The sequence below is a fragment of the Brachypodium distachyon genome, chromosome 2 (assembly GCF_000005505.3).
Source record: "Brachypodium distachyon strain Bd21 chromosome 2, Brachypodium_distachyon_v3.0, whole genome shotgun sequence".
In the NCBI taxonomy this organism is placed as follows: Eukaryota; Viridiplantae; Streptophyta; class Magnoliopsida; order Poales; family Poaceae; genus Brachypodium; species Brachypodium distachyon.
This window is the reverse complement of record NC_016132.3, coordinates 11,379,567-11,405,319: the sequence shown is the minus strand read 5'-3', so window position 1 is coordinate 11,405,319 and position 25,753 is coordinate 11,379,567. Positions and strand designations below refer to the sequence as shown.

The window sequence follows — 25,753 nt, the reverse complement described above, 5'->3', positions numbered from 1 at the left end:
CGTCCAAGCGCGGCAGGTGCAGCGCCTCCGAGGTATCCACACGTACAAGGAGGAACTCCGTGCGGCGGACTGCTAGATCCGATCGCAAGACTTTGGGCGTGGAGGTGTGACGGCCGAGTCTAACTCGCGTCTGGATTGGTGTAACCCTAACCGGGTACGCCTCCTCCACTTATATAGACCTCCTTGGTGGGCTTCAACACTTGAGGCCCGTTAGGAGTCTAAGCCCGATACGAGTTGAATCCGATCCAATTCGGTCCCATCCCCTTAAGTGTGCGACCCTACAGGTTCACGATCAGACGGACACGACTACGAGCTCGGACTACGGGTCCGAGTAACACCTTGCTCGTCCACTGGCACCGACTCAAGTCGATAGTTGGTAGCGGCGCCTAGCAGCACGTGCCAACTCCCGAGTAACCACAAGGTATATTGACGAACCATACAATGTGTCATATGCAACGTTCCTTTTGCCTCACGATATGTGTGTCGAGCTCAAGGCGAGTGCTTGTCATCCTTGTGGATAGCTCGACTCTCTTCTCGTTCCTGTGATACAGATTCCCGAATGGGATAACACTTAACCCAAGTCGCATGGCCATGTTTTCCGAATCTGATCACTCGAGAGGGCCCAGAGATATCTCTCCGAACAGGAGGGGCAAATCCCATCTTGATCAACCATGACTCGCAGCATGCTTCTCAGCAAATTCGAAAGCTACCTTTATAACCACCCAGTTACAGAGTAGCTTTTGGCAACCCCTAAGTAGGCCGATTCACATCCCAAGCTCATGCGATGACCTCAGGTCTAGGACTGGCATATACATCGTACTTGAGACTAACAAATGACAATCATCTCGTTGTGTCTCAGTGCGGGTCTGTCCGACTCCACAATCTCATTGTCGAGTCCATGCTATCAGTCGGCAACACCTTGCCCTATGACTTGTGAAACATAGTCATCATACTGATTCACATTGCTAGTCTAGGTTATGTGTCCGCATAACCTCAATGACCAGGGACCATTAGAACAACATCATAGAATACATAGTCTCACAAACAAATCACGTATTTATTGATATATATCAGTGATTATGTTCAAGGACAATAACAATAACTCATGAATACATAGGAAATAACATCATCACATGATTGTCTCTAGGGCATATCTCCAACATGTCACTCCGTCAGCCTGTGTGTGCCCGAGCCGTGCACACAGGATAAATTAATCACACGAAGACATGATTTGATTATGAGTAAAATACAATGGTGTTCCTAATTCTTTCGTAATTGTGTAGTTAGTCCCAAATCTGTGAAAATGCACATCTAAGTTCTAAAACTATTTTAAGTGGTTCATCAGAGGTACTATGTGTGTTTGCCACTCTCTCACCGATTGGCGTGAGGGTTTGACCAATGCCATGCACCTTACCGGATGTCAAAACACAGCAGAGGGAGAGGGAAGATGGCCCTGCCAACCAACGAGTTGTTGCTGCTAATCCTCGTCCTCCTTCTGGCCGCCGGTCGCGTGAATGCTCCTCAGCCCCCGTGCACCCCTGAAGGCTATCTGGTCAGATTGAACGGGCGTAGCTCGTGGCCGGCGAGGAGCTCGCGGGATTGCAGAACGGGCAGAACTGGCATAGCTCGCGGCCGGCGAGGAGCTCATGGGCGCATGTGTTTCCATGCACACAGAGCAGCAACACGCCTCGACCCGCCTCCGGCTCCGCGTAGTCCTCCAACAACGGGACACCCTCTCCTCCTGCACCGATCCGTTGGTGGGTGCCCGACAGCGACATGGTACCTCCAAGTAAACTGTTTCGGCCTGGAAATTCCAGACCCAACCAGACGGCGCGCCCCCGTCTCCGGCCTCTGCCGGACACCGTCGGCAGCCCGTGACCTCCCTGGGACCCTCGGCACCCCGCAGACTCGTAAACCCGATTTCTCTCGGGAATCAAGGCCGGCGGCGCTGCCCGAATCTCGGCAGTCACCAACGTCACCGCCACAATTGAAGCCGACGTCACGGCGATGCGTGCCGCACCGCTGCAATTGGAGCCACCGCACTCCTCTTGGTCCTCCTCTCAACGCCCAGCAGCCGCGTGGGCTCAGAGGCGGCACGGGTGACTGGTACAACGGCCGTGCGTCGTTCCGGCTACGGGGTGGGGGCGGTCGGCGCAGGCGGCGGCCGGCGACCGGAGACGATTGTCTGCTGGAGGAGGACGAAAACGACCAAGTGGCGGGGGCTGAGTTCTGGTTGCAGAAACACGAGGATAGGCTTTGGATTTTGGGATAGAGTGAGGGACCACGGTTGGAGAAGAACAGACAAGTCCGAGTCTTATTTACAAATTTACCATTAGACGTGGTTACGTGATGGGTGGGCCCAGGCTGACGTGGCATTGGTCAAACCGCCACGTCAACCAGTCAAAGAGTGGCAAACACACATAGGACCTCCGATGAACCACTTGAAATAGTTTTAGAACTCAGACATGCATTTTCATAAATTTGAGAGTAACTTGACACCTTTTCAATTAGGACCGCATGTGTATTTTATTTTTTTATTATTGATCTTAGGCTGACATGAACGTCCTGTCAACAATCAACATTACTGATACGTCTGATTGACTAGAAATTTTCTTTCCACGAGGCCGATCGATCGATCGAAAATGCTTGCTTGTGCTTACGTGTGTGTTGTGTGTACATCAACAACGGCGAAGACAACCCATGCGCACGGCCGACGAGGCGACGACGCCCGGACGCAAATCATCGGCCATGCATGAGAACGATGCGAGAGACGCTGGATTAACTCAGGAAGACAGGAATGGAAAGGAGGTCATCGATCAGGTGTGGGCCGCCGTTTAATCTCCGCCATTGGACAGTTTGGGAGCACGGATAGGAGCAATAGAAGGCAGCAGGCAACACTCATCCATCGGACCCAACCCAGCCACCCAGGGCACACTGCACACAACAATTCTCATTGCTGCCCTTAAACTTACCGACATGATGCTGTCGATAGAACGGAACTGTCAACGTCCTCCTAAGAAATCGGGGCGCGCACTCTGTCTCTGTCTGTGTCTCTGTCTCTCCCCCCACATTTCTCTCCAAGAACACGGAACCCATCCACAGGGCCCCCCGTGAACGCCTGAGAAATGACATGCACGCTGTGAGTCTGTGCCCAACCTTCTTCTCTGAATAAAATGCAGTCGATCGACTGCGAAAGGGGCCTCTCGACGCCGGCGAACATCGTCGACCTGTACACCGGCGACGACCCGCATGGAAACCCGGTGAGTGAACTAACCTTTCCGGAGTGTTTCGTGGCTTTCAATCTCCGGAAATTGATTACCGATCCAGGCTGGCGATAAATGGGCAAAAAAAATTTATTTTCTTGCTTGCGTTCGTGTGCGTGGGTGTGGTGAGCAGATTGTACTGCTCCCTGCGTCCAATAAAAGATGTCTTAAATTTGTCAAAATTTGAATGTATTTAGACATTACTTAATGTATAGATGCATTCGAATTCGATCAAAGTTGAGACATTCCTTATTGCACGGAAGGAGTACATTAAATTGCATGTCCAAGCGAGTTTTCTTAATTTTCTGGTAGATCCTCCCAAATCCGTGCAGAAATGAGGTTGCATTATCGAGGTCATGTCGAATCGTTGGTCATGCCTTTTGGATTTCATTGTTATGCTAGTACTCCAACATTGTTATGCCCAGTGGGTATCAATATTTATGCAAATTAAACATCTGATCAATATTCTAAGGCATACTCAATCATGTTATTTCGTCATCGAGTCCTGTGATGTGGGTAGCTGAGTGGCCAAACACACTCAAGATGCCACGTAGAGTAGAACTCCTATTACTACTTTCCACCACTTATTCGTAACACACACGGGACTAAAAATAGCTTAACTATGACCGAGTCAGACTGAGCATATACTGGTACAGTACAGTAGCACATTAGCACGGACTGAAGATGGTCATGTAAAAAGTGGATCGAAATGAATGTACTATACGATGATGGTATGCAGCGTGACTGGAGATCGTACTACAAGCACGTGCTGCTGCTGGCGTACCAGAGCTGCGGCGTGGTGTACGGCGACCTGAGCACGTCGCCGCTGTACGTGTTCAAGAGCACCTTCGCGGGGCCGCTGCGGCGGTTCGAGGACGAGGAGACCATCTTCGGCGTCTTCTCGCTCGTCTTCTGGACCATCACGCTCATCCCGCTCCTCAAGTACGTCTTCATCGTCCTCAGCGCCGACGACAACGGCGAAGGGGGAACCTTCGCGCTCTACTCGCTGCTGGTCCGCCACGCCAAGTTCAGCCTCATGCCCAACCAGCAGGCCGCCGACGAGGAGCTCTCTACCTACTACAACCCCGGCTACACGCCCCAGGAGGACACGCCTATCCTCAGGGCGCTCAGGCACTTCCTCGAGAAGCATGCCAAGTCCAGGACATGCTTGCTCCTCATGGTCCTCTTTGGTGCCTCCCTCGTCATTGGCGACGGCGTCCTCACGCCGGCCATGTCGGTGCTGTCCTCCTTCTCTGGTCTGCAAGTCCATTTGCACGCTCTCACAAACGGTGAGCGCTCTTGTGTGCCGATACATCATGTAGGAATTCACAAGGTTTTTTTTTGCCTCTTGTAACGATTAATGAATGATCATTTGTGGAAAAAAAAAACAACAACAAAAAAAGCAGGTGAGGTGGTGATCCTGTCGTGCATCGTGCTGGTGGGCCTGTTCGCCCTGCAGCACTGCGGGACGCACCGCGTCGCCTTCCTCTTCGCGCCCGTCGTCATCGTGTGGCTCCTCTTGCTGGGAGGGCTTGGCGTGTACAACATTATCGTGTGGAACCCCAGGGTTTTCTACGCGCTGTCTCCCATGTACCTAATCAGGTTCTTCCAGAGGACCGGTGTAGATGGCTGGATTTCACTTGGAGGCGTGCTCCTCTCTATGACAGGTATGTGCTAGCATAATAAAGGGCTGCACACATGGATTATATTTATCTGAATCGATCCCTGTTTGCACATTTCAGGAACAGAGGCTATGTTTGCAGACCTCGGCCACTTCACAGCGACATCCATCAGGGTACGAATCTGCTCATATGGCTCCTAATTAACTAAGCTATTTCCTATTTCCCTGTTTTAATCAAGAGGCTGGTGGATTCAGCTTTATTAGTTTAACACTTTTGGAGACAGTACTACCATGCATTGAGCCATTGTAATCTGTTGTCTCTAACATAACAGGTGGCCTTTGTGTGCTTGATCTACCCGTGCCTGGTACTGCAATACATGGGGCAGGCCGCCTTCCTGTCCAAAACTCCCGGCTGCGACATCCACTTCATCTTCTTCCAGTCCATACCCAGTACACCTAAATTACTCACATCCATATGTATATAACTGTCAGGTTGAGTACGATGTGACGCTGAGTATACATATTTGTTGGCGCAGGGCGGCTGTTCTGGCCGGTGCTGCTGATCGCGACGCTGGCGGCGATCGTGGGCAGCCAGGCGGTGATCACGGCCACCTTCTCCATCGTGCGTCAGTGCACGGCGCTGGGGTGCTTCCCGCGCGTGAAGATCGTCCACACGTCGAGCCGCATCCACGGGCAGATCTACAGCCCGGAGATCAACTGGATCCTCATGTTCATCTGCCTGGCCGTCACCATCGGGTTCCGTGACACGATGCTGATCGGGAACGCCTACGGCATGGCGTGCGCCGGGGTGATGGTGGTGACCACGCTGCTCATGGCGCTGGTGATCGTGTTCGTGTGGCAGCAAGGGTTCCTCATGGCGACGCTGTTCCTGCTGGCGTTCGGCGTGGTGGAGGCGGCGTACCTGTCGGCGGCGGTGATGAAGGTGCCGCAGGGCGGGTGGCTGCCGCTGGCGCTGTCGCTGGCGTTCGTGGCCATCATGTACGTGTGGCACTACGGCACGCGGCTCAAGCACATGTTCGACGAGCAGAACAAGGTGTCCCTGCGGTGGATCCACGCGCTGGGCCCCAGCCTGGGCATCGTGCGTGTGCCCGGGATCGGGCTCATCTACAGCGAGCTGGCCACGGGGGTGCCGGCCGTGTTCTCGCACTTCGTCACCAACCTCCCGGCGTTCCACCAGGTGCTCGTCTTCGTCTGCGTCAAGGCCGTGCCGGTCCCGCACGTCCGCACCGAGGAGCGGCACCTCGTGGGACGCATCGGGCCCAGGGACTACCGGATGTACCGCTGCGTGGTCCGGTACGGGTACAAGGACGTGCTGGGAGACGACAGCGACTTCGAGAACGACCTCGTGCTACGCATCGCCGAGTTCGTGCAGATGGAGGCGGCGGAGGCCGACAGGGCGTCGAGAGCCGCGAGCGAGGGGGCCGGCGAGGGCCGGATGGCCGTGGTGACGCGGGCCAGCGACCTGGCACGGACGGGGCTCCTTGTCAGGGAGCCAGCGGAGGCGGAGGACAGCGTCGTGGTGCGCGCGGCCACGGCGGCCACGGAGGATGGCACGCTCCAGTCGCTGTACGAGTCCGAGTCCCCGGGGTTGGGCAACCGGCGCCGCGTCCGGTTCGAGATCTCCGACGTGGTGGGCGACCAGATGGACCCCAGGGTCAAGGAGGAGCTCAGCGCCATCGTCGAGGCAAAGCACGCGGGCGTCGCCTACATCATGGGCCACTCCTACATAAAGGCCAGGAAGAGCTCCAACTTCATCAAGAAGTTCGCAATCAACATCGCTTACAACTTCCTCCGGAAGAACTGCAGGGGCCCCGCCGTCGCGCTCAACATACCACACATCAGCCTCATCGAGGTCGGCATGATCTACTACGTCTAGTGCCGATTCTTTTTCATTTCTAGACCATCTAGGTAGCTCTTGGCATCAATAATCAACACATCACAGTCAAGAACGTACAAGGCAGGAATTCATCACAAGAAAAGCCAGATTAGAATTTTGTAGAGCACTTTTTTTTCCTTTCAACAATGCGTGGAACTTTACAGTACGGACCAACCTAACCAACCGAAAACTGCAAGGCTACCAGTCCCAGCTACTCAGATTTGTAGCTGTCTTTCCTGTAGTTGTCCTAAACAAAAGGAACCAGACCTGCCCAAGGCCTGTCTAGAAGATATCAACTTACAGAAACATGCTGCCCCTGAACGCAACAGTCAGCACCAATTAAGCTAAGTATCTGTAGCTGTTCGTCGTCTCCAGGTCACGTTCCAAATATTCCCTGCTGATAAGATCCTCGATCCTCCTCTTGATAAGTTTGACGTCAGGCTGCAGCAGACGTATTGACCATCCAAAGCTAGTAAGTATCACACAAAATAGACAATGTTCGAAAACAAGAGACTAACTAGTTTGAAGTAGGGAGCACCTTGAACATGCGACTAAGCTGCTCCACGCATTCCACCACGAGCTGCTGATGGCCCATCACCTTGCGGCTCTTCATGATACGCACAATGGCTGCATCGATAGAAAACCTTCTGTCCTTGTTGACATCTTCGACAACCTTTTTCTTCTCGTCAGTTGGAGGAAGCGGTACCTGTGGGTACAACACATTTACTGTCAGTTTACATGCTTGGAAAGAAAAAAAGAGAACCAGAGCAAATGATAGACACAAAGTTAGAAATTTCAGATTGACAAATGCACCTTTATCCTCCGCATCTTATCGGTAAATTTGTGGTTGAACAGAAAGATGTCATTCGGAGAAATTGTCCGGTTAAGTGGCTCTTTGTTGAGAATCTTGTACTTTGCACATGAGAGCGAATGGAGCAAGCGCAGAGCATCGTCATCAGGCAGGTTTAGTTGTGTCACGATCTCTGAGTAACTTAGTCGATCAGCTCCGTTGAATAGCAGCAGCAGTGCAGCCTGGCCAAGCAGGTGGAAGGTAAGAAAAAAAATTACAAGAGATTTTGCTCAAAGATTTGCAACGTACCTGATATGTTGTAACAATCAGCTCGATAGGTTTGGTGTCAAACTTTGCAACGATGTTGCAGTTTCCCATAGAATACAACCAACTAAGCTTTTTGCATTTCTCTTTGGAATCATAATAGTTCTTGAAAGCTTCCACACATTTGATCTGAAGACATGGAAGAAAATTGTGTTAGATCAATGCATAGGATAGTAACAAGGCAATATCCCTCATAAGTATAGTAGCAAATAGTATCAGATCTCATCACAACCTGGAAGTCTCGAAATTTCTCATATGCATCCCAATTATATTATCAGGTTCAAATAGGGATTCATTTTATTGTTTATCACTTAACTTAATTTGGATTGTTAAGCCTACATATATGAAATAATAAATGCTGACAATATATTTCCTACTCAATATTGGCATCTCAGTTTGACGGAATGTAAGAGATAATGAAATAGGAAATTTTGTTACATCGTTTCAACAAAGTGATCTTGAAATCAATAGACACACCATCTCCGAAGGAAGATTTATATTAGAGCTCTTGTAGGTTGGCCAGCGTCCTGCCGTCAAAACAGTAACACTGAAGTCTACCCTAGGATTTGATTCTGTGATCTGGCTCATGTATTCGTCAAAGTTAGCCTGTTGGTCTCTCGCTCTTGTCATATCACCGAGCATGCCCTCCATCTTTGAAGTCAACTGTCCCCCAAAGTACTGCTTTAGCTTGGAAAGAAGGCTTCTCTCATGTTCATCATTGACACTCTTATCAAAGAGTAATCTCTTTCCAAGCTTCTTTCTGCAATAAATTACCCAGATCAATTTCCTTCAAAACCATATAGATAATCATGTGTCAAGGCATGTTATTGTACATTAAAGCTCACAGAAAATCACAAACCTGTGAAACTCAACAAAGAGGTCCCTATCGCTGATGTATGTTAGAATGGTCACCACCTGGAGACAGTTGGGGTTTTGCATTAACCAAATGATATTGTCGACTCATGGGAAACAGTCGAAGCAACTGACCTTTTCAAGTGTCTCTTCTAGAGCTTCATCACCTAATTTTTCACTTCCACCTTTCCGTAAGATGTTGTCACAGAATGTTGCAAGCGATTCAGCACTAGTGCAGCCAGCAACTTCTTTGTTGCAAATAATTTCGAAAGCCTCCTTAATAGCCTGATCCCACATACAGTGAGACAAGAGCATTAGGTCAGGTTGTAGCAAGTAATTGAGTTGAAGTTTAAAATACTTTTAACTAGCGAACCTTGTGGAATACTGTGTTGTTTTGGAAACAGTTGATAACATATGATTGCTGTTTGTCGTGGAGCTCGATGACTTTCCGCACAAAATCCTAAAATCAGTAGTAATCCATTGGGAAACAGCACGCACAAAAAAGCTTCAAAAGCTAGGTAAAAGCAAAGGTATCTCAAATACAGACCTGATCCAGCGCACCCACTATTTCCTTCCTCTCATTCTGTATGCACAATGTAAAAATAGTTGCTATGATCAGAAAGATTTAGTGCACAAAGTGCTGACTAGAATGGTTACATAATAAAGGTGACTCATGCAAGATAAGCAATAAATTTTCCACATTCGAACTAATATCAAGATTGAATAAAAGATTTTAAAATAGAGAGCATGCTAAAGAGCTGAATCAGTTAGTTAGCAAGAACATATTGGGTAGCAATGAACTAGAAAATCTGTCAGAGGAAAAGCTAGCTAAAAATTTACCATTTCAATAATTCTTGAAATAAAATACATATAATCACCCACATTACGAAAATTTACTATGGAACGAAATTTAATATAATGATAGTCTTTTAAGAACACAATGGTTCTTGACAAACTAGCATGCAATAAGATTCAGAATCTCCAAAGTTCCATTTTGTATTAAGTGTTCTCAAGCTTACACTTGAAAAATGCAATTAATTAATTCTATAGGGTAAGTACAACTGCAAAGATACAATACAAACCAACTAATGTTGGAGATGTACTTATGGGAAACTGGTTTGACAGAAAACCAAATGAAATTTAGAAGATACTGAAGGACATTGAAATTTGAACATGAGGGAAAACTAAATCAAGATTCAATACAATCACATGGTAGCATGTAGAAAAAAGGGCGAAGACATAGATGAATCACCTTACTGTTGGCAGCATCAGTTGCACTTTTCAACAGGGACATACCCTCCTCGTTGACATGCTACATTGAAGTAAAAATGTTGAGATCTTACTATTTTAAGAGTATTTAAGAATAATAAGAGGTATCCATACCTCCTTAAATACTTTAGACAGTTGAAACAGCCCGTCCTCCACCCTAGAAAAGAGCCTACACATCCTTGATAGATCCTCGGTCTAGGTAAACCAAGACGGGAACAACATTCAGTAAATTTATTGAACCTGTTTCACCAGCATAAATTACTTTCAATCAAACCTTTCCATCTAAAAGCAACACTCTGCATCCAGAATTCTCCTTATTAAGAATTTGTTCTGCCCGCCTACTTATCAGCTCTAATAAAGAATCCTGTAAACATTGAGGTTAAACCGGTAAATTTGAGTAGCTCACAAGTAATCCTGCACAGACAACATGGAAAACTAGCTACACATACCAAACATGCGATAGTAAATAAGTAAAAGAAAAAACATATATATAGCTGATACAAACCTCTAGCAATTTTGTTTCAGTTTTGGAATGCAAGTAATGTCCTACTCGCTCTTTCTCTTTTTGTAAACATTCCTCAGCCTATATATATTGTAGCAGAGAACCAGTCAGAAGATATCCTTAGGCTTGGTTGCAATAAAAAATTAAGTCATGCAGAAACCTTGAGCAGGTATTCAGGGCAAGAATCCTCCACAATCCAGGCTTGTGCCTTCTTTGAATAGTAATCTGTAGTACTATTGAGAAAATCCTGTTCAAAATCACCCTCATAAAGACCTAAGCTACCCCATCCAATCTCGACATAGATATCAATGACATCCTTGACAAGAGCACGGTCTATAAGCTGACCCTCCCTCTCAGCATCAATCTATTAAAAGGCAATTCCAGGACCAGAAAATGAATGTCATGTTATCTATGTAAAATGATCAGGAAGAAGGAAAACAAATAAAAGAGGGCATGGTTTACCATGTCAATCAAAGTCAGAGTCAATGTAGTTTTTAGCTCTTTGAAAACCTATGAATGGCAAAAACACCAATACATGTTCAAATCTTGCGCAGGCAAAAACTTCTGAGCTGAGAGTTAGGTAAAAAATATCACTCAATAACACAGAAACTTACAAGATCGTGGAAGCAACTCTGGCCGAGTTCATTCAGCGGCAGAAGCAACTTCCGTGAAACGTAGTATCGGTCGAGGTAGTGAAAGAACCTGCTCAACCACCTGACCATCACCTTGTGGTTCTTCCACCTCCCAACCAATTCCCTCAGTAGAAATTCACCGTGCTTGCCCTTCAACGAGGGTACGACCTACATGATCACAAGAGAAATTAAGCACTAAACACAACAACAAAAATTAAGCAGTATGGCCAAATGCTGTTAAACACAGAATGGCAACCTATCATAGATTTGTAGCCAAGAAAACACACTGCAGAGCAATCAACGTCCCATTGCAGAGCAATCTCATAATCTATAAAGGTTGCTCTCGTAGAGAGTAAACAGCACATGTGGGTTGCATCTACGAGGACAGATAACACATCACGTAACAGACAGCTACATGAGAAATCTTATTTGCGTATATAGATCAAGCATGTGAAAAGGCAATGGCGGATATATATTATCACCAATCACAAGGTGCAACCAAAAACAACAACTAATCACACACCGTTCAGGTCGGGAACAAATAATTTACCAATACAGGATCAGCATAAGCAAATTGTACCCCAGGATAAATATTCAGTCCAAACGCTCACAACTCACAAGAGGAAATAAATTGCCCACAACTCATCATATCCAATCGAACCTACTTTCAGGTTCGTAGAGTGCCATCGATCGCAAACAAAGGAAAATTAAGGACGGTAAGTACCACAGATTTTATGTAATCGTCCAGGGCCTCCTTGTAGCGCTCGTAGAGCTGCTTCGAGTAGTCGTTCGGTGGTTTCTGCGTGCACATGTTGAATATCGTCCTGCCACAATGCGATTTACGGACATCAGATCAGATCGGGAACCCGACCAAGCATCCCAAATCAACAAATAACGCAGAGAAGTACGTATTAACCAGGCGCGTACGTGTAGAGATCGATGTACTCCTTGGAGCTGAAGCACACGCCTCCGTCACCGCCAAGGATGCTCTTGAGCTTGGAGATGCCGGCCACCATGGACCGCCACCCAACCTCGAGCTCTATCGGAATCTGCGCCATGGCGCAGGAACGGGGGATGGGAAGGGTTTTGGGGTTTGAGGCGGCTCGCTTCGATTTCTCCTGGACCGTGCGGGGACGGCGGAATAAATAAGGAACGATTCGGGTTGGGAATAGCGCAATGGGCCATTTAGAAGTGCAAAGTCGGTTCGACGAGGTCTTGGTAAAAAAAAAAACGACCGGACTATCCAGCCACGCCGCATTTTAGCGCTAGCGTGCGGCGCCCTCGTGCGAGCGCGAGGCGACCTCCTCCTTCCACGTTGGGCCTGAGCTGGGCTTTTCACTTCGCGCTTCTGACCGCGAAATACTTCTGTTTTTTTGGGTCTGCAAAGTCCACGTACATTGTAAATGAACAGAAGTTACGCCTAGGCCGGCCAGTACACTAACACACGTCCATTCATCCGAGGATAACTTCATACTCCCTTCATCCCATAAAGATTGGCACGATTTTGAACTAGTTCTATTTCAAAACCGTGCCAATTTTTGCGGGACGGAAGGAGTACTAATTACAAACACAAGTTACCCCAGGCCGGTCAGCACATTGCAAAGGAAGTTAGGGAAGGCAGCTTCTCGGAGAAACCGGTCGAGGAAGCCGAAAAAACTGGCCCTAAGTAACGAAATATCATGTATCTAAACGTTTTTTAGATGTAGATGCATTCACATTTGAACAAATTTGAGTCACTTAATATGGGACGGATGGAATAACCATGACCAGCAGTCTGGCCTTCGTCAAGCCTTATACGCGCTGCAATTGGTGACCGACACAACCCAACGCATTAGGCGTCCCGGCCTTATATTATTACTCCAGGTGAACATTTTTTAGGACTGCATAGCAGTTTGCCTCCTCGACGTTCAGTCCCACGACGATGGTGAGGAGCCCAACTAGTACTGCCAGTACATCTAGATCACCGTTTCCGGCCAGATCGAGCGTGAGGTGCTCTTTCACGTTAGAACGACAAACCGCAAAGGTCTCATTCGACATTTGTAAGAACAATGGTGGTGCTACCACAGCTGACACAGTTTTGCCCAACATAATACGAGGGATATGGGCTATAAAAATACAAGTCTCATGGTTATCAGGTTATTTATGTCTAGTTATCAGATTATTCATGCGTACTTATCATGTTACACACTACTTGTTAGGACCTGTGAATGCAAATCTCATGATTACCAAATTATTTGTGTGTGCCTACCAGATTATTTATGTGTGTTTATCAGGTTATCTAAGACTACTTATTAGGATTATTAAAAAGTACAGGTCTCGTGTTTATCAGATTATTTATGTGTAACTACCGAATTATTTATGCATATTTACCATAGGTTATTTACGTCTATTTACTAGCACCTATAAAAAGTACAAATCTCATGGTTATTAGGTTATTTATATCTAATTACCGGATTATTTGTGCCCACTTAGCAGATTATCTACGCCAATTTACCAAGTCTCATGGTTACCGGGTTATTTATATCTAATTACCAGATTATTTGTGGCCACTTACCAAATTATCTACGCCTATTTACCAGGACCTATACAAAATACAAGTATCATGGTTACTAGGTGAAAGGGCATTTCTCTCCTAAGTGGTTTTGGTGGTGATGATAATATGTTGTGTATCTAATCGTGTGTCAAGTATTTCAGATTTTATAAAGAAATTGGCACAAGACGATGGTGTGGACCCTCAAGAAGCTAAGAAGCATAGCAGTGTTAGCGGCTTTTTCAATTTGATTTGACTCATAGGACATCCGTACTATTAAGAGGGGATCCATAAGAGAAGGTAATGGGTGAATCAATTTCACATACACATTTACACTAAATTGCACCCACTAAAAAGCCTACCCCAAAAGAGTGAGAGAGAAGGACCAAAATCAAACCTATTTTTGAACTGATGCAGTACAGGTGGCGGAAGTTCCGGCCAGAACTTCCAGTTGCTCTCGGGTGATTCCGAGAAAAATGCGGAAGTTCTGGTTATTCAGCGGAACTTCCGGGAATATGCGGAAGTAACAGTGGATGACCAGAAGTTCCGGCCTGACTCTACACTGCGCATAACCGTTCGATTTTGGGGACCCATATAAATACCCCTTCATCCCCAACGGGTCTTTTGCCCGAGCTTTAGCCAAGTACAGCTACTCTCTCTCGTCAAGAACACAGGAACTTAATTTCTCTCGATCTCCCTCCATAGTTGATCCCCCAAGCCAATACTTTGAGATTTGGAGGAGAAGATCGAGATCTAGGGTTTCACCAAGTCAAAAAGTTGATTCCCCTTGTTTGCTTTGTGGATTTCATTCTCTTGGATTGTTGGGAACTCTACACGGAAGCGGTCGCCTTTGAGCTCTCCCTTGGTGTTGAGGAGCTCGAGGATTGGATTGGGAACCTCCAATTGAGTTGTGAAGCTAGCCCCGGTCAAGTTTGTAAGGGTTTGGACTTCACCCTCAAGGAAGCCACCAGTGGAGTGGAACTCACCCACCTTTGTGGTGTTGTGAGAGCTCATCCCACCTTTGTGGTGTGGTGAGTTGGAGAATAGAGTGATCCTTTGTGGCGTCTCTACCTTTGTGATAGAGCACTCCTCCAAACAGAGACATACACCGATCCCAATAGGTGGAACTTCGGTGAAATCTTCGTCTCCGCGTGTGGTATCATCTTGCCCTTTACATTCTTGCTATCTATTGTTACTTCGGCTATTGCATTTCATACTAGGGTTGCATTCACTTTAGAGAATCTAGTAAACCCTAGGATTAAGTGCTTTGTATCTTTCAAGAAAAGAAAAACCAAACGTAAAATTTGTTAGTCGCCTATTCACCCTCCCCCCTTCTAGTCGACCATACCGATCTTTCACTGGGCTATTTGTGTCTACTTGCCATATTATTTGTACTTACTCATCATGTTATCTACATCTACTTACTACTGTCTAAAAAAGGCACCAAGTATCATGGTTACCGGTTTATTTGTATCTATTTATCGAATTATTTGTGCCTACTTACCAAATTATCCACGTCTACTTACCCGGGTAATTATGACAATCATAGTCAAATCAAGCCGAGCTCACTAATTTACTTTCATTTATGTGTAATTCGGTCGACATGAGCAACAACTTGAGAAAATATGTGAATTTCATAAGACGAAGACTCGTTACATCCAAAGCACAAAACACGTCCATCTCATCTTATCCCGAAGGAGACGACACATCCGACACGTGTGGAAAGCAAGGGCGACTCCTTCTCCTCCTATCCCGGCTACAACTCCTAATGCTAGCGCGGATCTCCTCGTGGGGATAGGATGGTGGCTGAACACGGTGCAGTGGCTCCATTGAGCTACAGGACTTTTTCGCTAATGCTACTGCACAGTTAGTCGTGGTTCGTGTGTGGTAGCGACAGAACGCTGACGAAGATGTAACTTCGACAATGTCCATATTGATGGACTTGTATCAAGGAAAGATGAGTGTGTGTTGGCGAGCTCGTCGGCTAACAAGGATACAAGGGACACGATTTACTCAGGTTCAGAGCCCTCGATGAGGTAATACCCCTACGTCCTGCTTGTCGGATCTGTATTGATGGGTCGATTACAATGGGGTGCCGCAGAGTCTAGAGGCATCGAGTCGTCGAGTGCGTCTAGGCGACTTGTGTGTAAGTTGGGGGTGTCCTCTTGGCTCCCCCTCCTGATCTTTTATATATGCAGGAACTTGAGTCTTAGGTAGAGTCCAAGTCGGTTACAATGAGGAAATATACTCTAATTAACCTTTCTTGTCTTGAGTCACAAGATTTAGCATGTAGACTTCTGAAGTCGAGGTAGGCTTCCTTGTGGGCCCTCAACTGGGCTGTACCAGGTATACTTGAATCGAGTACATGCTTAATCATAACCACGTCAAATGCCAACGCCGATGTCGAGGAGGCGCTGGTGCTAGTCGTCTTCCGGTCAGCGCTTTCCAACCCATCCAGCATGCTCTCTACCTGGTCTGAGTCCGGCGCCACCCCTACCGCAGGAGCTTTTCCTGATTTATCATTGTCATGCGCACTGAGCAAGAGATACACCAAGCGAACATATATTCTCTCCGTCTCAAATTAACTGACTCAAATTTGTCCAAATATGAATGATGGAGGCGCTGGTGCTAGTCGTCTTCCGGTCAGCGCTTTCCAACCCATCCAGCATGCTCTCTACCTGGTCTGAGTCCGGCGCCACCCCTACCGCAGGAGCTTTTCCTGATTTATCTTTGTCATGCGCACTGAGCAAGAGATGCACCAAGCGAACATATATTCTCTCCCTCTCAAATTAACTGACTCAAATTTGTCCAAATATGAATGATCTATGCATCTAGATATAAATATATATATATATATATATATATATATATATATATGTATGTATGTATGTATGTATGTATACGTAATAGAAAGTGACTCGATACGTCGGAGGGAGCAGAAAATTAGCAATCTTCATTCTTCTTCCCCTTGTTCAGTCCCCTTGGCCCTTGCTACGTTCCACTGAGAGCAGCGGCTGTTTTCGTGTTAGATCAATCGAGAAATTGAATTAGACAATTGAGGTGCTAGCTATGTCTAGTGCGACCATGGCACCGGCAGCCTCCCGCGTGCTCCCCCTCACCCACTCCTCCTCCACATCCTGCCGCAGCAACCTGCTGCTGCTCCGCCGCGCCTGCTATGCCATCTCGGCGACCTATCTCTGCTCCGCTGCAGCGCCTTTTCTACCGGCGCCTCGACCTGCTCCGCCACCGTCGCGCCGGCTGCTGCCCCTCCGCGCCTTCTCCGGTTCTCCGCCACCACCGAGCGGCAGATCCAGACAGCGCAACTCCCCTCAAGTGCGGCGCCAGCGCCGGCGCAGGAGATTTGTGGGCTGGAGACTGCTAGCGGCGAAGGCGGCCAACGGCGTTGCGGGGGTCGAGAGGACGAGATGGCCCTGCTGTAGGAGAAGAGAGGGGGCACGAGAAATATCGAGGATATATGAGAGAGCTAGTCCGCGCGTGCTGCATCCGTCAGATCGCCGCACGCGAATCTCGACGCGCGCCGCACCAGACAACAACCGTGGGCCGTGGGCACGGGCGTAAGATAGATTGGATCGCATAAAAAAAAGGACGAGGTTTTTTTTTAGGTTTTCTTTTTAAGGAATGTGAATTCTTCTTGCTTCTTTTCAAAAATGACTTATCATCGTCTCTCGATCCATTATTTCACACAGCTACAAAATTATTACTCCCTCCGATTCATATTAATTGTCGAAATATTACATGTATCTAGACGTCTTTTAGACATAAATACATTCATATTTGGGCAAATTTGAGACAACTAATATTGATTGGAGGAAGTATTGAAAAAGAAGAATAAATTTTTGTTCCCAATTGGAAGCAACGTCTACAAATTGTCCTTCAACTTGAAATCTTATATATTCGGCCTCTCAATCGGATAAATTAGATACGTTCAGTCCTTTTCCTAGATTTTGAACAGATTTGACTCCACCTTGTGGGATTTGATCTCAAATTTCCCCTTGAATGCCACGATGTCATTAGGTTCCTCCCACAAATGGTTCCTGAACTCTAAATTGTATACATTTGTCTCTCGACTATACATTATGGCATCTAACGTGGAATTATTTTAGGAAAAAATGCATCACTTGGAGTCAAAACCAGACAACCAAAACCGGAGGAGGGACTAATGTATACAATTTTGAGTTCAGAGACCATTTCTGAACTTTGCTGCCAATTGAAAGGCCAAAATATATTTTATCTTATTACAACGCAAGTCATTATATTTACAAAAGAAAAAAAAATCTAACACCTCTATCTGTGCAAGTGAGTATATTTAGGGGAAAAATTGCATCACGTGGAGTCAAAACCGTCCAAAACCGGAAAAGAAACTAATATATACAATTTTGAGTTCAGAGACCATTTTTGAACTTTGCTGCCAATTGAAAGACCAAAATATATTTTATCTTATTGAAACGCTAATCATTATATTCACATGGAAAAAAGTCTAACACCTCTATCTCTACCGGTGAGTATATCTATAACAATATATTAAATTGGAGTTTGTGGTGATGGTACGAACGTCGCGGTAGGTCTTTTCACCAAAATTACGATGGATATGCCACTCCCGCACGAGAAAAAAAAACGTTTCGCTTAGATGTTCTCAGTCCCTGCAAAAAGAAGGCCTCCCGCATCCGAGCCGTCCGCGGCACCCCCGCGGCAGCATCTCTCCCAGTCGTGCTCACGAGCTCCCCGTGGAATAGCGCCAGCGACGTCCCTGGCTCCCTGCAACGTGACATGCCCATCCCTCCCCACGCGGCGGCGCGGACAAGCTCCCCGCGGCACAGCGCTGGCGACTTTCCTCAGTTTCCTGCAACGCGACATGCCCATGGATCCCTCCCCACGTGGCGACGTGGACGAGCTTCCCGGTCCCCGCGGCACAGCGCCGGTGACTTCTCTACACCGTGACATCCCCATCCCACCCCTTCCCACTGCAGCGGCGCTCCCTCCTGCGGCCCTCCTTCTGGTGCCCCTCTCGTTACGCCCCAGTCCGCCTCCTCCAGTCTCGCGTCCCGAGCACGACGATCAGGCCGTTGCTAGCTAGCCTGCCAAAAAATACCAATGCGTCTCAAAACCAAACGTTACTAGAAGAGGAGTCAGTGGTAACGACGGCGTCCATGGAAAGAGCAGCAGTTTGCGGCAGCGACCAGTGCAGAAGGCGGCGGCACCGTGGGCCACAGCAGGAGGCGGCGACGGCGGGTCTGTGGGAAAGGAGGTGGCGGTGGTGGAATCCGCTGGAGGAGGAGGAGGCGGCCACTTGAGGAGGAACCAACGGCCAGCGGGAGCCATGGAGTTTCAGGTAAGCCACGGGTATGGGTAAATTGGGTAACGGGGAGAATACAGGAGGGAGAATGCCAGAACGGTGTGTTGAGCTGAACCAATTGAAAAGTTAAAATCTATACCAGTCATGCATATAATTTGAAGCCGAAACTGATCTTCCATCACCTGGCCGGATCGCATAAAATCTATGGAATAATTTTAAGCAGTGAAATTAATATCTGTAAATAATGATAAGATATGCCAGTAAAAAAAAGATACGTGAGACATGGAGTCCAGCTTACAGGTATGTTGAAACTTCAGTAGATATTGATAGTAGTAGTTGTTTAAACTACCGAATCATCAATCAGTAACGATCTGTAACTCTCATGTAATCCTCCCGATATATATATGGCGAGTGCTTCCGTGCTCTCTGGATATTTTTTGCACGAATCCCAAAGCATCGTCATACTTAGCTTAAAGAACACTTATAGATTGTTCCGTATCAACGCACGGACACTCTGGTAGTAGTTATAAATGCACCAATTTCTCTTATCAACATCCAACCCATTAAATGTACACAGATTGCTAATACTCTCATAATCAGACTTACTAACTACTCTTTTTGTCCGATATTAAGTGCTACAACTTTATCTAAATACAAGTGCACCTACACACTACAACGTGTCTACATACATCAGTATCTCATCAAAGTTGGGAAGAGGGAGTACATGACAAACTATATCACCGATTGAGGCTGATAGTCTAGGCCTAGGGCTGGACGTTAACGATCATCGCCAGCACGCTCAGATAAGCTTAACGAGCACCCGCAAAACTCTGTTCGATAGAAGCATGATTAGTTAATTACCGAACCAAACACCTTCCTCAGATCGTTACCGTTAACAATCTTAAGAAATCTTATCGCCGGTCGAGCCCATTTAAGCCATCAGCAGTTGGCGGCCCATCTTTCAGTCTACTGAAGCGAATACCGACTAGGGCGTGTTCGGAAACTCTCCAACTTCCAGCTTCTGAAAAGTCCACGGCGAAGCAACGCCGAACATCTCAGCTCCAAGAAGTTAAATCCAAGAAGCTATGCAAATCTGCTGTACAAAACCCGGAGCACCGGTTGTGGGAATTTGTGGAGCAGCAAAACATGGAGCGGCTTCTATTTACGGTAATCTGCCACCACCAAGTGAAAACGTTTTGGCTGTTCTTTTTCTTTCTCCCTCGTCCACGTTCAACGCGAGCACATCTCCCGATCCACTCCCGTGCAAGAACCTGCGGGAGGGCCATCCCAGCCGTCGCTCTGGCCTCCTCTGTACTCTTCCCTGACGTCAGCTCTGGCCTCCTCTGTACTCTTCTCCGGCGTCAGCTCCTGCCTCGTCCCCGACCTGAGCCGTGCCCGTTCCCCCCACCCCAGTTCGGTACCGAGAACGCCAGCGGAGGCACAGGGGCTCTGCCTCTCTCCCTCCTTCTAGCGGTTCCTCCTTCCCCTTCCTTCGCGTCTCGTTCCCTCCTCTGTCCTCTCACAGCGAGTCAATCGATGGGGGGTGAGACCGTGAAAGGAATCGATTGGGGAAGAAGATGGGAATAAAATAAAATAAAAATGGGCTTTCGGCCTGGTGAAAACGGACATCCGGCCCAGCTGAACCGTGGGGCTACACCGAACGTTTTCTGCTTCGCTAGAGATGCTGGAGTGGCCCCTGAAGCTAGATCGAACGAGTCACAGGGAGCTGGAGGACTCGATTGCGTACCAATCGATCCCTCTATGTCGTGGCCTCGTCTCCTATCCCTATTGGCTCCAATCGATCCCTCTCCGGCTCTCCCACATCGTAATTCCCTCGGTTGAGGCGTCACCAATGCGCCAGGAGCAGCCGGGCGGCCACGTCAGCTGGCACTGGCAGCTTCTCTAGTAGCGAGTGCGACCAGCCGTCCTCCGGCCGCGCCCCGCCCCTTCCCGGCCGCCCTCCTTCCTCCATTCTCCGCGGCTCCGCCCCTTCCCTCCCTCCCTCCTCCATTCTCCCTAGCGCATGGAAAAGCGCACGGATGTGCGATTTGTATGTATGCTTTGATTGTATGATTCTCTTTACCCGAACGTGTAATTTGATTGTATGATTCTCTTTACCCGAACGTGTAATGTGATGAAAGCGGCGTTCGTACCGGTTCCGGTATATACATGTTGCTTTTTGGCCGTTGGATCGCGCTTTGATATCGCGCCAACCGTCAGTTCTCACATGATATCATTTGTGCATGGATCTCAAGGCGCGTCCGACGGCTAAAAATGGCCCGGTACATACCGGAGCCGTTATTAAAGAGTTTACTGTGATGTGATGTACAGTATTGTTGCTTGTTATTTGGAAAGCTTCATTTGCTCTCGAATGGAGTGCTCCTCCTATCTCTGTCCGTCCATTAGCTGGCATCGGACAAATGGGTCGATGGGGAGGTTAACGGGGGCACTAACTGATGTGCAGTATTGCAATATGGACCTAGTGTGGGAACAGGCGCCTACTTTATAGGTAACATACTCGAACAGCGATTGATTTATTGCAAAGCCGACTAGGTCATTTTTTCTACAGCTGTCAGTGATCCATTTTCCTGTGTAGAAACTTTAGATATATTTCGAATATTTAGAGAGAATATGGATATATGTAGAGCAAAACAAAATCGAGTAGAGCGAGAAAACACATATTCTTAAAAGATAATGAATATATTTATATATAGTGAACACATATTCTTTAGAGAGGATGCATATATATAGAGAGAGAGAAAACGAAAGCAAATAGAGAGAGAGAGAAAAAACACATATTCGTGAGAGAGAATGGATATATAAAGAGAGATAAAAACACATGTTTTTGAGAGATGATGAATATATATACATAGAGAGAAAACACATATTTTTGAAAGAGAATGGATATATATAGAGAGAGAAAACACATATTCTTGAGAGATGATGGATCCAGATCTCTTCCTATATAATATTTGGCATTTGTGATCAGTTCTTGGTGCTCTCATTTCTCAGAATGTTAGATCCAGATTCCTTCCTATATAATATACGGCATCGTACTTATCCCAAATATATTTTATAATCTCCCACCCTTGTTTTTTCGATCTGTTTGGAAAGTGAAAGCGGTGCACTCTTATTGAGGTGGAAATTGGATCCGATCTCGTTTTCCTTTGACTATTAATTAAGGGTGTGTTTGGTGGCCCGAATCCATCCAGAAAATCTCTTCTCATCCCACTTTTCCAACTCAGTTTGTGTTTGTTAGCTCGGATAGGACGTGTAGAGTTTAGCCCACCTCATACGAAAAATGCCCCTCAGCCTGGCCCGGTTGTGAAGCTCAAATCGAGCTTCACAACCCCGCCAAGCTGAGTCCATCCCGCAATCGATCTCGGGGGCCCACCATTTTCACCCCCATACTTTCTCCCGTGTCCCTCATTTGCTCCCGAACGAGAACTCGTTGCCCCTCCTGGCCGTCGTCGCCCCCTCCCCTGGCCGCCCCGGGACGCCGCTGGCCACGTGGCCGGACGACGCCACGCTGGTCCTGCTGCTCGTGGGCCGCCGCCGGCGCCAGCCGCTGCTTCTGCGGCGGCGCCGCTCTCCGCCCCAGCGGCACCGCGGCTGCGCCCTCATGCTCTTCCTCTCCTCCTGGTTCGTTCCCAAATCCGATCCCCACATCTCTCCTTCCCCAGCAAAGCTCGCCGCCCACCGCCGCCCCCTCCCCTGGACGCCGCCCACCACCACCCTCCTGGCCTCCGGCCGCCGTCGCCCCCTCCCCTCCCCATGGCTGAAGCTTGGACCTGATTGCTTTTTTGTTTTTGTTTAGGGACCTTTGTGTAAATGTTTTGGACTGCTCCAATCTCAACCCATCATGCTACCAAACAAAGTATTAGTCCAACTTCTCTCAACACATACGGGCTATCAAACATCATAAAAAATCTCAGGCCAGTTTGTATGAGGTCATCATATCTCAAATGGAAGAGTGAATCTGGGTCCCCCGGGCCACCAAACACACCCTAAGCATCGGATGCCATCAAAGAATTGTGTGAATAGTTTGTTACTGTTGTATCTTACGAATAAACAGTTGTTGGCCGCATGCATCTAACAGTAGTGGAAAACGACGTTTGATGATATTTTTGTCACGTCGTACGCCTGTCAGCAGCCAAGATCCAACGGCTCGGGCAGAATCAACGAATGGCCATGATATGGAAAGCAGTAGGGTGGGTCATAAAAAATCATGTCTCATTATTTTATTTCTTACAAATCCAGTATTTATGTTAACTAGGGCTGGCGAGCGAACCGAACTGTGAACAAAGCTTTCAGATCGATATCGATAATAACAATCTAAACAAACGATCCCTTAACCTCATCTCACGTCTCACAACTTTAAAGTTTAAACTGTCGCTGCTCTGCGCTGCCGTCGCCACCGTCGAAGCCCAAACGCGTCCATACCCCGCGTCGCCGCCCGCTGCCCCGCGTTGCCCTGCGACGCTGCTCGCGTCGCCGTCATCCAAGCCCCGCCCCGCCGCCAAGGCCGATTCCCCTGCTGCGAGAGCGATTGACTGCGCCGTGAACTTCAGTTCTCTCAGATTTTTTTTTTAGAAACACAGTACAAACGCAGACACTCACAAGACACGCGAACACTCATCCTTATGAAGGCACACACGCACACTCTATTCCTATGAGCACCTCCGAAAGACTGGGCCGACAGATCTTGAAAGATTGATGAGGTCACCGCAGACGTCTCGCTGTTGATAGGTACGTCATCTACTACTGAAAGAATAACGCATGTTAATCTTGAAATAATCTAGAAAAATGTGATACCCATGTCAAGTTTAGGACTTAAACCTGGGTGGACTGGTTCCACCACAAGAAACCAAACCACCTGACTTAAGCTCAGTTCAGTGTTTTCTTCGCCCGAGAGAGAAAGATGGGGTTCCTTTATCTTGTTCTTAATTTTCTGCTGAGTTTTGGTTTGGGTTTTGATCCAGCCTTATGAAAATCTTCCTGGAACTACTGAAAGTTGATATTGGTGATGTATTCCGATGATTGCTCCTTGCCGATAGATCTATTTTGGATTCTTGATGTAAATGCCATAGGTGGTTGCCCGTTATTGATAGTCCAGTGTAAATTTCAGATGCTTCAAATTATGCTTCTTTTTCTGTAATATTGTATTAATCTCTCGCACAAACAATAGAGCTAGAGTGACTTTGTGTTATACTAATATAGCAGAGACTACTAAGTAGCACTCCCTCCATTTTATAATTCTTGTCTCAAATTTGCTCAAAAATGGATGTATCTATCCTAAAAAACGTCTAGATACATATAATATTTGGACAAGAATTGTGGAAAGGAAGGAATAACTTGCATGCTCATGCAACGTCAACTAGGCATTTTGGGACATGACATGGTAATAAATGAACAAAAAGGGTGAGATGGTAACTATCCATGTTATCATAAGATCATCATGTTCAATGCAAGATGGTTAGATGAGTGCGTAGAAAAATTAATCGGTTTTATAAGCATCGGTGTTTATTTATACTGGCAAGATGCCTCACTAGGCACCTTCTATACAAATAAGCACGTGTGCTTAAGAAAGTGCTTGATTTATTTTCGTAATCATACGTCTAAGCATCTTGCATTGTACATGCTCTAACATCACACATTTCTAATCCTTCTAATTTACTACTCCCTCTGTTCCACAATACACCTCATATAGATTTATCTAGACATACATACATCCATATTTGAACAAATTTGAGTCATTTAATATGGGACGGAGGGAGTATAAACATCTCATTCGAATTTTATTTCCTTTGACAAAACAATAATAATAACAATATACTCGTATAAACTCAACCCAAAAGTATCCAATTATAAATGCAAGTACTGAAAACAACAAGCATAACATCCATGGTTTTCATTGTGTTCTGTGAGATGAGATAATGTCTTGAATGCACTTTCAAATGCAGAGAATAACTGAAATTGACACCAAAAGCAAGAACTCCACCTTTATTAGAACACGGCAAGATCAGGCCGAATCTTGTTGAACTATCTGCAACATTATTGATCATTTTTTTTCGCTGCAAATCTTATCAAGATTTTTTTTTCTGAGATAAAAACAATAAAAAGCTTCTTTAAGAACAACAACATACTTCAAGTGAGACATATCTTTCTCATCAAACCTGAACATTTCCAAGCTAGAAACAGTGCATTGATTATTTCTAGACTGATATTCTAGTAGCAAAAGCAGGGTCAAAAAATTGAAATTTAGCATGTTGCCAAAAGAACTCACAAAAGCTCAAGTCATGTGTTGCATGATACCAGCAAGTAGTAGATTAAATTAGTAAAAAAATGAAGCATGCATACTTGAATCTTTTGAAACAAAATGAGTCATGTATTGCATGATACCAGCAAGCCTTGGATTGAACCATGAGATGGAACGGAGGACCGGGGATCGCGGTGTTGCGGGTGTCGAGTGGAGCGCCCGGCCGCATGCCTCCCGGGAGGATGCCGCGAGTGGCGGCGGGATCGCGACCGGCTCGCCTGGTCTCGTGCGGGGGATTCGGCGGCGGCAGTGGGTGGTTGCGTGGGGGGATCGATGGCGGATCGCAGGTGGAGATCGGTGGCGACGGTTGGCGAGCGGGCGAGGCGGGGCAAAGGCGGGCCGTGGGGGGGGGGGGGAGGAGGCGGCGGCGACGATCGCAGGGAAAGGGAAGGAGTTGGGGGCGTGGGGGCGGGCGAGGCGGGGGCAGAGGCAGAGGCGAG

General features: G+C 47.1%; 2 protein-coding genes across 2 annotated transcripts; one reads left to right on the top strand and one right to left on the bottom strand.

Annotated features, from left to right (window-relative positions):
• Positions 1 to 3,132: 3,132 nt before the first annotated feature.
• Positions 3,133 to 6,899, top strand: LOC100825397 (probable potassium transporter 3). The gene is made up of 6 exons (XM_010232578.3): positions 3,133 to 3,260; positions 4,003 to 4,552; positions 4,670 to 4,930; positions 5,006 to 5,058; positions 5,217 to 5,334; positions 5,421 to 6,899. Exons 1-6 carry the CDS (start codon positions 3,174 to 3,176, stop codon positions 6,779 to 6,781), a joined length of 2,430 nt encoding a protein of 809 aa, XP_010230880.1. The 5' UTR covers positions 3,133 to 3,173; the 3' UTR covers positions 6,782 to 6,899.
• A 182-nt stretch (positions 6,900 to 7,081) lies between these two features.
• Positions 7,082 to 12,260, bottom strand: LOC100825090 (cullin-1). Its single transcript, XM_003565708.2, has 18 exons — positions 12,078 to 12,260; positions 11,875 to 11,974; positions 11,133 to 11,318; positions 10,981 to 11,028; positions 10,679 to 10,882; positions 10,522 to 10,599; positions 10,291 to 10,380; positions 10,131 to 10,211; positions 10,000 to 10,059; positions 9,295 to 9,330; positions 9,121 to 9,207; positions 8,883 to 9,032; positions 8,755 to 8,810; positions 8,373 to 8,655; positions 7,881 to 8,024; positions 7,595 to 7,813; positions 7,320 to 7,487; positions 7,082 to 7,222 (listed from the first exon to the last, which is right to left on the bottom strand). Exons 1-18 carry the CDS (start codon positions 12,206 to 12,208, stop codon positions 7,121 to 7,123), a joined length of 2,223 nt encoding a protein of 740 aa, XP_003565756.1. The 5' UTR covers positions 12,209 to 12,260; the 3' UTR covers positions 7,082 to 7,120.
• Between the last annotated feature and the right edge of the window lie 13,493 nt (positions 12,261 to 25,753).

What these genes read in the sequence shown, in the direction of transcription:
- LOC100825397 (XM_010232578.3), top strand. Translation starts at nt 3,174, where the DNA reads ATGCAGTCGATCGACTGCGAAAGGGGCCTCTCGACGCCGGCGAACATC. An exon ending in CGTGCTCCTCTCTATGACAG is followed by an intron (nt 4,931 to 5,005) that starts GTATGTGCTAGC and finishes TGCACATTTCAG; the next exon opens with GAACAGAGGCTATGTTTGCA. An exon ending in CTTCTTCCAGTCCATACCCA is followed by an intron (nt 5,335 to 5,420) that starts GTACACCTAAAT and finishes TTGTTGGCGCAG; the next exon opens with GGCGGCTGTTCTGGCCGGTG.
- LOC100825090 (XM_003565708.2), bottom strand. Translation starts at nt 12,208, where the DNA reads ATGGCGCAGATTCCGATAGAGCTCGAGGTTGGGTGGCGGTCCATGGTG. An exon ending in CTGATGCTGCCAACAGTAAG is followed by an intron (nt 9,331 to 9,999) that starts GTGATTCATCTA and finishes TTGTGCATACAG; the next exon opens with AATGAGAGGAAGGAAATAGT. An exon ending in TGATTGTTACAACATATCAG is followed by an intron (nt 7,814 to 7,880) that starts GTACGTTGCAAA and finishes CTGCTTGGCCAG; the next exon opens with GCTGCACTGCTGCTGCTATT.